This window comes from Dromaius novaehollandiae, chromosome 12, assembly GCF_036370855.1.
Source record: "Dromaius novaehollandiae isolate bDroNov1 chromosome 12, bDroNov1.hap1, whole genome shotgun sequence".
Taxonomy (NCBI): Eukaryota; Metazoa; Chordata; class Aves; order Casuariiformes; family Dromaiidae; genus Dromaius; species Dromaius novaehollandiae.
Genome location: NC_088109.1, coordinates 5,765,452 through 5,783,677, shown reverse-complemented (window position 1 = coordinate 5,783,677; position 18,226 = coordinate 5,765,452). Strand labels below are relative to the sequence as shown.

General features: G+C 36.7%; 1 protein-coding gene across 3 annotated transcripts in view; it reads right to left on the bottom strand.

Annotated features, from left to right (window-relative positions):
- Positions 1-474: 474 nt before the first annotated feature.
- The window catches only part of IARS1 (isoleucyl-tRNA synthetase 1), a 108,135-nt gene continuing 90,383 nt past the window's right edge, over positions 475-18,226 (bottom strand). For all 3 annotated transcript variants that reach the window (XM_064518810.1, XM_064518808.1, XM_064518809.1), the window contains 6 exons: positions 16,885-17,061; positions 12,703-12,814; positions 11,610-11,735; positions 5,554-5,697; positions 4,465-4,617; positions 475-1,091 (listed from right to left, as the gene is read on the bottom strand). In XM_064518810.1, the coding sequence (XP_064374880.1) occupies positions 1,009-1,091; positions 4,465-4,617; positions 5,554-5,697; positions 11,610-11,735; positions 12,703-12,814; positions 16,885-17,061 (795 nt within the window). In that variant the 3' untranslated portion in view covers positions 475-1,008. The remainder of the gene's footprint in view (positions 1,092-4,464; positions 4,618-5,553; positions 5,698-11,609; positions 11,736-12,702; positions 12,815-16,884; positions 17,062-18,226) is intronic.

The following is an 18,226-nucleotide window of genomic DNA, read 5'->3' as shown; positions in this document are numbered from 1 at the left end:
AACTAATAAAAAGACACAGCAGTGAAGGCAGTTGTATACCTTTGCAGGAATTCTGTGCAGTAGCAAGTTTCAACAATGATTAACAACACTATTGAAATTCAGTGAAAGCTGTGTCCAATTCCCCTTCAGTAATCCAGTATTATAGCTTGTATACCTGTCGGCAAATTTTCGGCTAACACTAAAACATTTGGCAAACTGTATTGGTTATTCTAAAACCAAAAATTTAGCACTAATTTAAATCTAAAACCTGTTTTTAAATCTGAAAAAGCACATACACACATGCAACCTTGCCCCCAAACCCTAATCAAACAAAATCCCCAAACCTGACAATATCACAACTTAGACAGCCATTAAAGTTTGATATTTTTCAGATTTCAAGTTTCCTCTAGGTCTTCCTCAATCCATATGAAGTGCCATGTGTCATCTTTAGAAAATAAAGGGAACCAAAGTACGCCAAATTCAGGGAAACAAGACTTTGGAGATGAAGCAAATTTATTGTTCGAACTATTGAAATTAGGAAGTATTTTAAATCAAAAACCACACACTTCAGGAGAATCCACCTAGTATGAATGAACAAAGCTGGGAACCCTTTAATAAGTTCCAAAGCTTTTGTAACATAGTATATGGATCGTAGAGCCTTGTATGTAACCCACCGATTCAAAAAGCAAAGATGCATCCTGCATAACGCACAGGCAGAGAACAGCATCACTGAGGTACTAGTCTCATTTCATTCAGGCAAATTACTGCATAGATATCTAGGGTTAAGGAGTTCTGACATGACTCTGAACAGCTTTTACAGTAGCATAAGATAACATAATGAAAATACATTGCATCTGAAACCAAAGAGCAGCATATTACACATGCACTGGCAGAAAACATCCTGTGTGCAATCTGAGATGTTAGAAGTACCATACACAACAAGGATGTTAATCTGAAGCATACTATTTTAATTTGGTTTCAGTTTTGTGAAAAAAAGTCTACATGGTCTTATTCATAAAAATGGAATCTTCAACATTCAGCTGTGGTGGGTATAACACAAACATATACGGTCTTCATATTCAGGATCTTCATTGAGATGTCCTTGGTAATCTCTGAACCAAAAGAAAAACAAGAGACAAACAGAACATAGTTAGTACTTTTTCTTACACATTAGAGCTATCGATACATTTATTTCTTTATTCAGGCAATTCCACCGGTTCCTTTGAAACAGGACCTGGCCAGAAAATGCTCAGCTCAAATTCCTGCCTATTAAAACACAGCACATTAAAGGAAAAGTCACCACATGTTAGGCTTCCTACTGCAAGAGTTTAAAATATTGCTGGAGGTTAAGACATCTAATTTTTCAAAGCATATTTCAGCTCCCAGCTTCACATCCACATGGACTGACATTCGGTTCACAAAATTATTTTGTAATGTGACAACAATGTCAGTATTAATAATACAACATGATGCATTGAAAAGCAGAGGTCTTTATAAATACCATGCAAGAATGGCCGTACTGGACAGACTAAGGAGCTGTCTCCTCTAATATCCCATCTCTGACAGGAACCAAAGCAACAAGCTTATGAAGGAGTATTAGAAGAACACCACGTATATATTAACTTGAGTTTTATACTTAAAGCAAGGATTGTAGTGGTATCTGCTGAAAAATTAATGCTGCAATCTTGTCAAGTATGCCTGAAGAATTTCATACCGCAGTAGATGAATTCCTTACATCTTTTTACACCTACATGCAGAGTTTGGAACAAGTCTCACCAACAAATCTTCTACAGATATAGCATATAGCCCTAATTTTGAGTCAGGGTTTATAACTATTTATGAAACAAAAACACACAGTAATCCTGTCCTGCAGCTACAGAAGAGATGCTTGACAGTTACAAAGTTCACAATTACAAAGGGAAAACCTCTTTCCCTCCTCTTCCACCTCACAGAGCACTCTTTCCCAGAAGCTAGATGCTTGCTAGCTCAGTATCTCCCAACACCCTTCAGCTGTAGCAAACTATACCAACAGCAGAGCAGTTTATTTTTGTTGCAAAGCTGTACCTCCAGTATTCAAAAACAAGGTGAGGACCAAACGCACCAGAAGTCTCTTAAGAAACTTCAGTGTGGTAACCACCAATACATATACGGAAAGCAACACAAAAGGATCTCAGAGGTTTACTGTGTTACTCTGCTTACTGAAATCCATATAGACAGCATAAGAAAATAAAAGATAATCTAAAATTTTGGCACTGGTTAGCACAAACGAAAGATTAATAACATGGAGGGGAGTCAGGTGCTTGCTTGACGGCACTGACGTTCACGCTGTGCTCGCTTGGGCTCACCTCCAGCTCACAGGAATCGAGGAACCGTGCGCGGAGGGGAGGCACATTTGTGAAGTGCATCCATGGAGATAACACAAAAGCAGCTTAGTTTTCCACAGTACGATGTTCCAGACTGAACACTGATTCTAAACATGCCAGCAAGAGGCTCTGTTCCCATGCAAGAGTAGGTACCTTCCTTCTAATATGAAGGTCCCTATCTTTCTTTGAAAAATACTTCATTTTTTAGAGTGAGCAAATATAGTCTGCGTGAAAGTTTAAAAGTGATCTATTAATTAAATAATTAAGCAGCCCTTTTGGATCCTGACAAAACTGTTTTTAAGAGAGTCCTCTTCCAGTGTAGCGCTCTGTTCTAAGCAGTTGAATACCAAGCTACAGAGCTAAATAACTGGAGGTCTAATCCAAATCAACAATTAAGGTTTTATACCCTCATTATCTTTCCTTCCTTCCCCAAGAAAACATAATCTCAGTATGTACAAAAGTTATTTTGATGTGCAGAAGAAACCAAATTAATTTGACAAACTTGGTCTGAAAGGCTTTTTTTCCCTTTTGTTTAGGGTTTTCTGAGACTTTACCATTGCCCTCTGCAGTTACTGGTATGCTAAATCACAATAACACACAAAACTTCAAAAACCAAACGCTCGGATTATAAAGAGCTAATATCTTCAACGGTATTTAAGACAATAATTACTATTACTTGGAAATTGGAAGGTTGATTTACCAACATAACATAAGAACATCCTCTTTTCTGCACTAACTCCTCCAAAGGAAGGCTTTGAAGCTATCACGTTAAAAAGTATTGCCCTCGCCCCAAATATGTCTTGTATAGATATCTATGGTTCACGTGTTTCAATCTTATGAATAGGTGATGCTCACCACTGACATTTGTTTATAGACTGTTTTTCCTATATTACAGAGGGGAGGAGAGGGTGGATGTGGGGGACAAAAACAAAAAGCCCCGTATCTTTGTTACTAAAACAAGCAAACACCTGTGTGATAGCACATGCCCAACTTCGAAAACATTATTTTTTATAAATGTTGTCGTTTTTTCAGTTCTGATAACTCATTTTCCTCTGAAGGAATCTCTCTCTGGTTAAAAACAACAAAAATACAACAAAAAAACACAAGTCCTTTTGCTCTGTAACAATGATAGAACCAAAAATGAACAAGTATAATATAATAATATAAATTGCTCCTGAATGGCTAAATTCAGCAAGGTTTTGCACACAAATACTTTTTTTGTTTATGCAAATGAAGTTATAACACCTTGTGTGGCTTATAAATGCTATACTCGCAGTTTCTCTATACTTCTGTGTTTGTTGACAGCATTCAGCATGTCACTTTTATCGTGTGGCTAGATCTTTAGCTTTTATCTTTCTCTCCTCTATATTCTGTTCTTAAGCCTCATCTTTAGACTATGTTTTCAGAAGATTCTGATTCTGTACAGACATCTGACTACATGGTACAGCTCCCTACTTCCAGGTATCCTGAATGAAATGCAGCTGTCATACCCAACCAAGTCTGACCTACTCATACGACTCTGGAATGGAACTGATACTCTTTTCCCTCCGCTCCCTTTCTCCAGGAAGAATTAGTGCGCAAGCGCATGTATCTGCAACAACATAGTTGTTAGAGGAACAATTTGAAGAGGTTCTTAAAATAGTCACTCTTTAGACTCACTTATTTCTAGGAAGAGATTCACTCTCACTACTTAGTCACATCAGGAAGTTAGCAGTATTTACACTGCGGATTTACCTTTCAATTACAAAAGGAAGAACCTTTCTGAGAACTGGTCTTGGTCAATTCATCCCCAGCTTGCACCACTCATTCAAATTTCACTGTCTCTTTGTATGTGTACTCTGTGGCTATAATAAATTTTCTGGAGATTACACGTATGGATCTACAGACAAGGTCAGCTGAGGAGAATACATTAAAACTTTGAACTTGTAGATGTATATGCATAAAGGATTCCATTAAGTAAACAAAAATATTAAATTATCAGGCAAAATTAGAAACCAACGTAAATAGTGTGCATTTAGTTAATGAACTAGATCTCAAGTAAAGAATTAGAGAGCTGCTCCTCAACAAAAACTTCCAGATATTCTCAGACATTATGAAAAGCAAACCAAAAGTCTGTACTTACCCTGAGTTTGTGCCTCATCTAGGAACAATTTTAGCTTCCTGCTCCTGAGCCCAAAAACTTTTGCTGTTTCATGTAGAAGACCTTGATACGTTAATCCATTCTGACCAACAGGGTTTTCCATTAGAAGCGTTCCCACTGTTCCTTTCTGACACTCTAACAAAATAAACAGTTGTATTACTATTGGTGAGGAATAGCATTACTTCTTTTATCTTGGTAAATTAAAATTTAGGATTTGTTCTCCCACTTCATTTTTGTTCACTAATCAACCATACTAGACTACTTAGAGATAATTATTCATTAAATAAATCCATGAAATACGGGTCCAGAAGTATAAATGATTATTAACAGCTTGACTTACAAAAGAAAACCTTCCAGAATTCCACACAATGGTCAAGTGAATAGCCTGGAGACTGTTTATGGAAGATGCGAAATTTTTCAACAGAACACAGAAACCACTATTACCTACAGAAACTCACACCAATGGTCACATCCCCATTGGAGGGGAGAAAAAAGAAAAAAAAAAGTTTGGCCCAGCTAGCCTCTTAGTAGCTTCAGTAAGACTCCACGTGGACCAACAGCCTGGGACAGACTCATACCAGAGCTTGACTTACCAAGGTATTTTTAAGTTTTCCAATGAGAGGTTTCACAGTAGAAATTAGGAGATTAGCAGCTGTGACACAGAATTATACACACCTATCTATAACTTCAGATCAGGTTAATAATACAATTCTTTTGGCTTTTAAATAACCATGAGTTGTGTTTCACAGGCTGTTTACAATCACTCTGTGAGAAGAGCTCACTCCTCCCTCCAATGTCCTCTTCGTTTTCTCATCGGTTTTAGACACAGCCTTTTAGAACAAGCTGCATAAGCAAGCTGGTGGTCAGAAACAGGAAAACAATGTTGAAGGGCTCAGGTTTAAATGCCATTCCTTTTCTCAGACTGGCTCTTCTTTCTCTTTCATGAAAAAAATAAAAATCACCACCTACTAATGAAAATACACATACCTATCTCCATCAGCAAGCAACGGTGTCCAAAACTTAAATCACAACCTCACTGTGCAAGTGGAAAGCAGTTAGGACCCTACATACCTTGTGGCTCTGCATTCACCAGCTGCAAGTTGATATACTGGCAGAGGAGAGCATCAGGGGAGCTGAGCAAAGCCGGTGCGGACCCTGCCGTCACATGGAGAGTCTTTCCGCTGAGACTAAGCAAGTCAGTTTTGCTTATCAGTTCTGAAAAAGAAAATGAAACCAGTCAGGCCATTACAGGGACACTCGCGTCTAGCTCTTGCTCCATTAGCTGACAAGGAGTCTTTCTAACTACCAATTTCACTGCAGAAGCGCCTCCCTCTTTGGGATTAGTTTCTCAAGAAAGTACATTTCTCTGTTTTGAAAAATGGAATTTGGGCAGAAGTATTTTGGTTTTTAATAATGCAGAGTACTTGATCTGCTGTGGAAATTTGTTCTCATGTCAACAGAAAACTATGAACTCATTTCTGATGCAAATAAATATATGATTACTTATTAAATAAAAACAGTTTAATAACTTAAAATAAATTAGAAATCATTCACTTAGGCCAACCATTTCTATCTCATTAGATTAAGACCTAAGATCTTTTCCTCCACCCTAACTTCATTAGCTGAAGCAGCACTGGATATTTGTTACCATGCCACATCAGGAAGTTTCCTTCCGTAAACTCCAGATGACAGTAAATGCAAAAATCAATAGCTGGCCAAATCGCAAGTAAAACCCTCAGTGTTAATATTTATTACTGTTTAACGTCAACAATAGTTGATGATTCTGCAGAGGTCTCCAGCCATGCATATTTTAGAAAATGGTAGAAGATGAGAAACAATCAAAATAGGACCATGCCTCAAAGGATTTTAAAAGTAATACACTGCCACCCTGAAAGCATTCAGATGAGACACTAATGAGGCGTCTGTAATACAAATAAAACATGTAAGGCTTCATTCTGTGCTACCTACATGCACAGCTGTCCTATGTACCACAGAGGTTAAAAAAAACCCTGCTGATAGCACCAAAATTAAAGAATACAAGCTAATTAAAGACACAAAGAACGAACGTCACCCTCTGCTACTGCAAAAAAACTCCAACTATCAAGTACAGGAAGAATTTAATTTCTTGCAAGAATAATGCATCTGCTGGGCAGATGGAGCAGGCACAGGTCTTCCAACAGGTCTTCCTTCCAGATCAGCACTGCTTGCACGCAGAAACAGTGCTCCTTTTTCCAAGAACATTCAGAAATTTAAAAAAAGAAAACAAGATAAAGAGGTGAAAAGTACCAGATTACAATCTCAAAATTTTGCCAAGTCCCACACAACATAAAATGCGATGCATTGTAGAATTCTTCAGAGACTGCCTTAAGGAAGGATGAAAGTTTCCCCATATCTACCCTCAGACTGCTTGCTAAGCAAGCATTTTACAAGCTGCCTTAAAAAACAAACAAACAAGAAAACCCCACTTTTTTCCGGTTTTTGCAATGTCTACATATTAAGAAATATGCTACAAAACAATCTCTAGGTGCTTTATCTAAAACAGCATAAAAATTCTATCATTAAAAGATAGTCTTTTTTTAAAATATATAGCTCAAAAAAAAAAAGGAAAGACTTCATTGTTGTACCTAAAAATTCAGTTTTCCAGTCTAAAATGGTCATCTGCCAGCTAACTGAACACTTCATTGATATGTTTCAGGTGTGGGTGCATGCACATGCATGGTTAAGGGCTTTGTTGTCAGCTCTGCTTACAAGAAAGCAATTAAAAAGAAATTAAACACAGTAACTAGCACAATTAACAAGATTTCATCACATGGAAAGGGAGCCCGCAGCAGCTTTTCCTCGCCTAACTTTAAAGCAGCAGTGCTTGCGATTTACATACAATTGCGATGGAATAGGCAGGAAACACCACTAGCAGGAGTGAGCTTTACAGAGCAAGAAACATGGCCCAAGTAATTTATAGTCTAATATTACGTATTTGCAGTGATTTACGCAGACTCAGTAGGGCATGACCTGCTGTAACTGCGATTTACATATTTAACAAATCAAACATTTTACATTACAGAACTGTTGAGATTTTTCATATGAAAAATCTCATGTACAGTGCTGTCAATAAATTCAGTCTATATAGCTTTCTAATAAACAGTAAGGAAAAGGATCAAATAGATCAGGTTTTTTTCTATATATATGATACACTTGAAAACAAGCAGATATTGCAAGTGCTCATTAATATTAAAATCACTTTTAAAGTCAGTTCTCCCTGCAGCTGAGATTTTCCAAGTGGTAATACTCTCCTAAGGTAGCTGGCAGCCTCACGGCCTTTTAAAAATTCAATATATAGGGGGGAAGAAAAAAGAAAGAGCCTTTTCGTATGCATGTTCCTAAAACAGTGCTAAGAATAGAATTAAAAAAAATGAGTCAGCTGAAAAATATAAAGAGGAAATAAAACAGAGTAAGAAGACTGGTGGGGGATTTTGCCTCCTCCCCACTTTTCTTTAACAGTAAACGATTTATAGCTTCATTTATTCTTGTAAGAGGCTCCTTGTCCTGAAAACCACAAGACGACAAGGTAGACATCAAATACGATTTCATTAAGTCACAACTGTATTTATTCACCAACAGGTTAATAATCCACCTGCTATCTGTCGCCCTGCTCTTGTAATAACATCTTATTACAGCACTGCCTGTCTTGCAAACGGTCTTATTTTTCTTACTATGGGTTTACTATCTAACACCCATAAACGTTTAAAGTTAACATGGATCACTAGGTCATTCTTTGCTTTTACCCTGGATAAGGAGGCCCCTGCTTGGTCTTATGCACTTTCAATCTCAGGTTAGGAACGCTCTGTTAAGTAGTTCCCCGCAAAAACTCCTTACAACTTCTATAGGATTGTAAAAAAACACCAACCCCCTCACCCCCAAAATGTTTACTCCGGGGTGTCACAGGCAAAACAACCTGTAGCGCATCTGGACACTGGGGTTCTCTAAGAACCAACAAGATTAGGGCTTGTATCCTACTCGATTACCCTACACACTCACTCACAGGTAAGTGGAGCAACTTAAATAAATAAATAATCCCCCAAACCAAACAAAAATCCTCCCCCCAAACAATACAAGGAAATGATGAAACAGCCCTACAAAGTACACTGATATTTATATTCCAGTAGGTTAAAAAAAAAAAGAATAGCACCGTATGGAAGAAAAGCATAGGGAAACACCCCCAAAAATTAAAAGACAAGGTTTACTTAACAATGCACAGTTCAGACAGTTATATTAGCTTGCTAAAAGTCTCAGACAACTGAAGTCATTTTTTCTTAAACCACTGTTTTTTGACATGAGCTGCTTCCATGAAACTTGAGTGCAACTCAAAAAGCATTCACAGTAAGCTTATAAAGTCTTCAACAACCTAGAGTTAGAAGGAAGTCAGCAGTAACTATTTTTACAATCTGATTTGAGCCCAGCCTCTTTCCTTTAAATGACTTTTCATAAAGTAAATGTAAAGTGAGGCAAACTATTCTTGGTATCTGAAATCCATATAAATCAGAGGCTTGCTCACAGTTTGCAGCTACTCCAAATACATCAATTCACTGTTGGGGAGGAAATGTTTATCTCATTATTTCCATTTTGCACGAAGAAACAGGGACATGACATATATTTACCCTGCCTTAATGCAAGAACTGCCTGATTTTATGCTATTACCCAACCCTAAGCATATCTTCATTACAATTCGAAAACAAGATGATAAACTCTGCTGCGAACAAAGTGGACAACCCTAGAAACTCCAGGAAGGAAAATAAGGAGCCAGAAATATGGTTTGACCTGGCCACGATTTTATTAACTTAAGTGGCAACAATTCAGCAACAACTTGTCTAGAGCATGCAACCTTTTCTATGCAATTCATCTCAGAGTAGCTGGTACCAGGTCCATGTCTTAAACTCCAAACGACAGGTAAGCCTCACCAGCAATACCCACTCTGAGGTGGGCAGATGACACAAAGCGATTGCATCCTCCCTGAACTGAACGTCAGCAATTTCAATCCTATTCTCTAGCAGCCTTAAGAGTTATTTTCTTTTTACATGCATCCAAACCTGATCCTTCAGGAAGCCATGTCCTTTACTGATGAACACTTATTCTAGATCTCTGCCAATCTGCAACAAAAGTTAATTCGATAATCTAATCTTTCCAAGGGAATTTCCATGTGGGCAGGGCAAAAAATCCCCCTCTGACCAGACCACTTAAAAAGAGAAAAGACTGAAATTATTATGCCAAGATGGAAAGTCCAAAAATGCTACCTACACAGCCTGAGTGATATGGAAAGGAAAAGAATAAAGCCTTTGCTTCTGCAGCAGAAAAGGTTCTTTGAGGAAGAGAGGAGGCTTAGGTATTTTCTACCATTCTTTCTTTAAGAATTCAGGATTAGCGGATTTATGCTGCATCCTTTTTCCAGTTAGTGGCAGAAAACAAGCCAAATAAGTAGCCAAAAGCTGCATATAATCTTTACTGAGTTAAGAGTTTCCCAACTCTTCCTGGCCTTTTATAGATCATCTCTTAATATCTGAGACAGTAATAAATCATGATAACTTATGTCCACCTCTGTAGTCACATACCATACTGGTATCATTTTGTTAAAGTGTATCATTACTATTTGGAAAACGATGTAAAGGAAAACTATTTCCTCATTCAGAACACAGCTGAAACTTGGGGAAGATATTAAAGGATCCAGATTTTCCTAAAAATCTTCTATAAGTAAAAGCAAAGAAGGATCATTTGATATGATGAAACTATTCAGTTCAGCTGAGCGCAACTCTGAAAGAGGTTTTATCACAATAAGCAAAGTAAGTGGATTACAACAGATAAAGGTCCAATATGAAAACGCCCAAACATTCTTCAAGAAATAGCTTTAAGGAATGACAAACAAGAAACTAAAAGTAGAGATGGTAACAGCAACATTACAGACCCAACCGAGAATACTCCTCTAATATGCCATGGGCAGGCATGAACTGCTGCTGCTTAGTAGTCCTGTAGGCATCTCAGGACAGACATTCACAACAATAAAGTTAACCATCTCCCTCTTAAATACTGCTTCAGTAATATTTCTTAGAAAATACACTAGTAAAGGTTTCTGTAGCTGTCGAGTTCCCATTTCTACAGTATTTTATGGTTTCTTTTTGGTGTTCATTTTAGACTCGAATGTGTAGAAACAGGCAAATGGAATTTGAACTTCAAAAGGGACCTGTAAATAACCCTAACAACAAAAAATAATTACTGTTGAAACATCTCTGAAGTCATATTATGGCATGGTCACTACAAGTACTCTGCTTTCTGGATCCATTCGATGAATCATTTGATTACTAGTGTAATCTTGTTCTTAATGTACTGATTTTTTAGATGTCATTTTTGCTAACATCAGAATATTATATGTAATGTAATAATAAAACAGAATCTCCATCTCAGAAGAAAGCAAGCTAGTTTGCTGCTAAGGTCTCTTGGTCACTAATTGCAACATTTTTCATAATGTTTTGCTTCTCTTGTATCAGCTATTTTATCTTTGTAATGAACCCTAACTATGACTCTCTATATAACCCACAGAAGATATTTTATGTTTTCGTTTGTTAGCAGAGCACAAGCTCATGCTACAAAAATATTCTGAGAAATTTTTCTAAACAGAAGAAACACAGAAATTCTCAAGCTTCTCTACAGTGAAAAAAGCAACGACAAATTTTTTTCTCCACAGAGGAATCAGTTTGCATTCAATTTTAACTTCTTATCCTGTCTAATGAGGCATTAGGGAAAAAAAAAAAAATCATGCAGTAGCTGATGACAACTTGCCATCGATAAGCAGTAAAGCCAGGAACCAATACAAACACTTTGTGAAATAGATGAAGTTTTGTCCTGTTGAGAACTGAAGAGAAATGAAAATAAAGTAACAGAAGAGATGAGCATCATTTAGCAGCAGCTTTTGAAACATTTCTATGTGGCGATAAACACATTCTCAAACTATGTACTACAAAATAAAAAATTTGTTTGTTTTCTTGGCAATTTTGTTTACACAAACGTTATACAGCAAATTACATAACTCCTACTTGCTGCTGGAAAAACTTCCAATTTTTATTGTCATACTCCACACTTACCTGTTTTTCCATTAAAAATTGTCAGTTTTGAATTTTTAAGATCAAAAATGCAGGACACAGCATCTACAAGTCTAGTGAAGTTCAAGGTATTATCTCCTTTTGGATTCTCCAGCAGCAACACACCATCTAAAACCGAAATTAAAATACAATATGGAAGCAATATCTGAGTTTTAATGATTTTTCTAATGAGTTGTTCTAATGACTTTCAGTAAATTTTAAAATTAAGATAGGACTGGCAACATCACACAGTTCCAGAAATTTTTGCAGTAGGAAAGGGAAAGAGGGAAGAAAACAGTAAAACTGACTCTAGTCTATTACTGCAGACTAAGCATAATGGAAATTATGATCATTTTCCTAACAAAGCAGTCAAATTATTATGTCACTGAACTGCAATCCAGTGCTGTATCGATTTAAAAATGGCAGACCGTGTGCTAAGATCACAAGCCTATTTATAATTAACTTATTATAAAATAATAAGTTAATTATAATTTAGTAAATAGCTTTGTAATTATGTTAAACAAAACATACTTCTTTTGACACACAAATTGCAAATATATCTAGAAAAATTTTTGCTACAGTGCATTTATGTTGTTCTCCTTTTAACGTAAAGCCTAACATTATAATACATTTAAGAATATCATTGTGGTCACTTACGGAAAGTACTTCTGATTACTCAAAACAGTCATTAAATCCTCTATTTTAACTATTATTTTGAGTTTTATACTTTAAACAGCATCCTTTCCACAGAAAAGCATTGCCTGCAACTACTGTACTATATCAAATATTAGAAAGTCTCAAGATATATGCTCTGTAGATAAATACACATACACACAGTCTGCATAAACATCTATATAGCTATACACATGCAAACCCTTCTACAGAATATTTAGAAATAGCAAAAGTGTGCATATGAACACTTATTTCAGGTACACATCAGAAAGCATGTATTTCAAAGGACTATTTAAAACTATTACTGGAAGGGAGCTCACACCATCTTTCAAGCAACCTCTTGGTTCTACTCTTCATCATTTTGTTTTGTGAATAATCTTATTTCAAGACCACCACTGACAGATCAAAAATGATACATTCCTACCTTGCTCTGTCCCATTAACGCAAACTTTGAGGTTGACGTAGGCGCAGGCTGGACCAACAGAGTGACACAAACCACCTCTGACGAGTGTAATTTCTAGCTCTGATCCCTTCAGCTAAAGAAAAAAAGAATTACTTAAATATTGTTTTATTAAAAAACATAACCAAAATATCTTCCTTAAATAAACCACATGAAGATATTGTTTTGTTATATTAAACAATTATATGATAACGTAGTAACATAGCAAGTTTTGCTGCACCTTCCTTCAGAGACAGAGTTCATCAAACATTTACCCTTAATGTATGCCAAAGAGGTAGCAATATTTAACACATAGGAAAAACAGTGTGGCATAAACCGCCTAATTTTCGCAAGTGTTCAGTGCCACAGAACAGTGATGAAAGGCTCCAAAAATATAATTCAAAACTGGCTATAGTTAAGAACTGAGGAGTCTCGTAGAGGCAATTCAGAGTAGCTGAAGACAGGCCCCTGCTCTGCAGCACTCACTGGAGAAGCCGCCATCGGTCTCTGCTGGCCACAGACGCCAGCCAGGGACAGTAGATAACCTGGTGTCACGTCAACCTCCGTGACTATCTCTCCATTAGCAATTAGAGAATCATTTAAAACTCAAAACACCCTAACAAGAAATGAAACAAGTCTTTTCCTTTGCCAATTAGACACAGGAGGATGAAGAACCCTGAAATTTTTTTAGCAATACTACAGAAACGCACCTATTTCATGGAGGTCTGCGAGCACAGCTTTATCCACAAGACTAAGCCTTTCCAAGCAGCACTATCCTCCGGAACCAGGTACAGGTTAGAAGTGCTACTGCACTCATACCAATTTTCATGGGAAACACATTCTAGAAGTTCTCCTCAATTACAAGTTAAATTCGCAATTAAACAAAGAGCATTCAGATGCCAAGTGGCCATTTCAACCCAATTTCTCAAACGCAGGGGAAGTCTGATAAGCCAGCAGAGCCCAGACGGTGAACAGCACACGCTTGGAAGTGCCACTCTTTGCGTAGCTCCTGTTATGATCTAGGGGAAAACACTGTGAGCAGCAAATCTCATTTTGTGGTTACCCTCTTCTACCAGCAATTGAAAATTCAATTTTCAAGTAGCTACTTATCCTTCACAGCATTTTCTAAACGACTACTGAACATTTTGTTGTCTCTCGGAGTCAGCCTTTGGAAGAGTAGTTCATAATTAAGGCTTTGTATCAAAAACCGACCCAGTACAGTTTCACAGAAATACTGAGCCTGAATGTATTCAAAATATTTCCAAAAGACACAGCCTGCATTTCATTTTTTTTCCCCTCTCGGTCTTCAGGTGTATTAACACCATGCAGACTTCTGTTACTGCTTCTGACAACTTTCAGAAATTTGGTGCAATGATCCTGCCAGAGTTGCCTTCATTTATGAAGTCGCTTGTGCAGTTACACACTTGGACCTTATAACTTGCACCTGCTTTTATATCTCGAAGCGCACAACAGCCATAAAGCATTTTCCTTGTCAACACCGCTTATCACCCCCGCTAACACAAGAGCCAGTTCACATGTAACTCAACTTCAGTTCACACGTTCCAAGCCGCTGTGCCAGGGACTGCCAGCACGGAAACGCATATGCAGTGAGGACTCCAACAAGGAAAGACAACTAACTGTAGCCAGGTCTGATACATCAAGCTACAAAATTAATTGCTCATAATTGCATCTATCCTTAATGCACCACAAAAGGCACATTTCTGCACCAAAAGGACTTCTTCAGGAAGGGCTTTTTCATTTCAGATTTTTGTATTTACTGGTGTTGATAGGACAAGAGAGCTGCATCAGAGCACACAGCATACAACGCCAGACATCTGTCCTCAGTGCTAAATCTCTGCAGTCCCATTAAGTGAGAGGAAGACTTTAAAATTACACCAAAACCGCAGTGATCTGATTGTATCTGTCACCCTTATTTTACATCCTCAATATCTGACTAACATGGCAGAGGCACACGAACTCTGTGAGCACGGTGAACACCTAAGTGTGCAGAAGCGTGCTACCCACCCAGCAGCGACCCACGCAGACGAACTGTTCAGAGCGAGTGAGCACTCTCAGGACAGGGTAACCATTAGTGATTATTTTACCCTAAAAAGATTGTCAACTTGGTATTTACTTGCAAAGTTATTTTCTCTGTCTCAGACTGCCATACATCACATTGCTGGTTTTGGGTATCTAAATTATACAACAACTCACAGCTGATGTTTGTGCTGGACAAAATTTCCATGCCTAAGATTTTAAGCTAACTGCAGCACTGCAAACATTTTAAGATTACCATATTCCTATAAACCTACTCATTAACTGCAATAGCCACACAGAACTGTCTGTATAAAGTGTTGTTTCAGTTATAACTTTATAGGCCTTCCCAGTCTGAAATCCTACCTTTGTGCAAGTACATGGCCTGACCCACAAATCTCCTGCTTACTTACTAGCTCATAATTTCAAAAACTGAATGGATGTCTGGTTTTTGTGGACATCCCGACAACTGCTATCGATTACATCAATAATAACTAGCACCATCTGTCAGGGGAAGATCTTACTACATAGACAGCATTATTTAAAGCAAATGTACCAGACTCATCTTTCAACTTCTCATAACACGATTTTCTTCACTAGACTCTGATTAGTTAAGATCTCAAAACAGAAAAGGAAGGAGAAAAAAATGTTTGCATATGCACCACAGTTTTCAGAGAAAGATGCAGTGACCAACATTAAACTCAATACAGTATGCAGTTATTTCAGAGTTAGGCTATGGACAGAAGTATTTCCCAGCATTACACTAGGGAAAAACTCTGACTACTGATGTTTCAGCCTCTAAAGAAAAAAGAAATATAAATATATACCTATGTGAGTGTGTGCACACTTTAAAAATATATAAACTTATTATTTATTATGTATAAAAATAACTATAATATATATAACTAGTTTATGTATAAGCATATGTATAATATATAGTTATAAATATTTATATTCATATGTTTATATACAGAAATTAAAAATCAAGAAAAATACAAAGCAAGGAAAGATAATCATACTTTATAGAAAACACTTTAAAATAATGTCTTCTTTCATTTTCCTAACCATCTGTAGATAATCACTTGAGTACATGAATTCATCCACATTAAATTCATTTTTTTCCAGCTGCTCTACATTCTAATTCAGATTTGATGTAGACTTTTAACATCGAACTGTCCATCACAATCATCTAGGTTTATATTCTTCACAATCGATCAGATAAGTACTTAGAAGAAATACCAAAGCATTGTCTCCAGTTCTTCAAGCACAACATTCTGCGTCATGTCTCGTTTTACGTAACACTTTCTCATGTGATTGTCACTAAGTGAAACTATTAGTCTTGGAAAAGGTCAAACATAACTTTGTTTCAAATCTGTACTCCATTAATAAGTTTAAAACATTTTCTTATACATACTGTTTAGCAAAATGGATGAAATGCATCCTCTCTTTTCAGCTATTTCCAGACCCCAAGCCATTCTGTAATTCAAATTGGTAAGTTATTTGGTATATCCTAAGTCTTTCTGGTTTAGTATGACATCTAGTTTGAAGAGTCCATTTCATCCACAATTCTGACAGAAGCGCCTTTTGAATATGTTAAGTTTGCATAAAACGAAGGCAAAAGCCTTCTGAAAACACATTAGAACAGTCAAAGAAAACAAACAAAATGGTTCAAATCTGGTGCTGAAAGGGTATCTGTAAAATCTGTGGAACTCTGCATTGTTATGAAAGACTAACCCTCAGAAATATAGCCAAGAGGCAAAATTTAGAAACAAAAGAGCTTTTCTAATAGAAAAGCACATTAAAGAAACCAGAACAATGATATTTTTGCTGTCCAGGCACTGAACTAATCCAAGTACAAATAACCATCCAACCTCTATTAAACTTACACAGTGACTGCCTAAGGTATGTGTTTTGGTACCCAAACGGCTTCATTTCCAAATATACTAGTCACACAGAGCCCAAATATTTTCTTTTTAAACCAAAATGATGCACATGGAAATTCAAATATGAAAGTGACCAACTGTATCCCACAAGTAAGTATTGACATACACATTTTCTATAATCCAAGTGACTTGCTCAGTTAAATGCAGCTGACAAAATGAACCATGGGGTTGACATTTTTTCCTCTCTTACCTGGGTTGTCTCCTGGATGAGAACTTCTTTTGAGGTAGGCACTGGGTAGGGCTTCAGGGCAGCCTTTACTGTTGCAAAAATGAAATCTGTATGCTCCTTAATAACAGTATCCAGGTAGTCACCTTCCGGATTTGATCTGTAGTACACTGTAATCTCATCTGTAGGAACCAGATTTCGCTGAAGGATAGACCAAAAACATTAGTAACGACAGCAAGATGACTTCTGCACACACAAACTACAAAAAATATATATATTTAGCAAGTATGCTTCTTTAAATCTTATAAAGATATGAGCCAGACATTTATTAAAAGCTTCCACAGAAATTTTAGAACAGACAATTCCTTTGTCAGACAAGCAAAAGAGCCTTGAAACGTTACGAGTTTTTTTTAAAAAAAGGCGATGACAGAAAAACTGACTTGACTGAGAACGTTTCATTTTCAAATTCATTTATCAACTCTCCCCCTTAAAGCACTAAAAGCCTACCAAATTTTATTTAAAAGTTTTTTTTTTTTTTTGATGCACAAGATCTTCACAGCATTTTCATGATCTGTTAGCCTGAATTGAAATCCCCAGTTCTGGTCATTATTGAACAATTGTTCAAGCAGTGGCATTTTCTTAACACAGAACAGTCTTCAAGATACTTTGATACTGTTTTTGAAGGCGGTCACCAGACTTCTCTTATGTTTTCACACTATTTATCACACATACTGACAAGTATTTCAGAAAAATGACACTTAATCTGAAAGATACGTTTATTGGTACTGAATTATATTAGAATACTGCTTTATTAAGAAAATGGCTACAAGAAAAAAAAATATGAAACAAGTGACTGCACAGAGAAAACTTATTTTCAAAATCTGCTAAAAATACTAATATGGATGCCATCTCAGCAATTATTATTGCAGACCAAGAATCTCTTCACATTTTTAATCTCTTGTATACTTTGCCATAAGGAATGGGAAAGAAAAAAAAATGACAGAACATATGCATTTTAGCCTTATAAGTTATTAATAGCCAAGACTAGAAAATAAGCATTCTAATATTCCTTTAAATGAGAATAAGTTATGACTCTGTATCACCACAGAAGCAAATTTAATTCTTCCAGTAACTTAGGTAACTTAACCACCTTCCTTCCTGTTTTTATTCTATAAAGCATTGATATAAGTTTGTCATTTTTCATACATTTATGCAGTCTTTATTGTGTTTAAAAAAAAAAAGTCTTTTCCCAAAATCAAGTCCCAAGTATTATCTCTACACACTATTTAGAGCTCTGGAAAGATTTCTTCAGATGTAAGTCTGCAAAAGATGCAAGTTCTAGCCTATCATGGTCAACAAGTTAGCC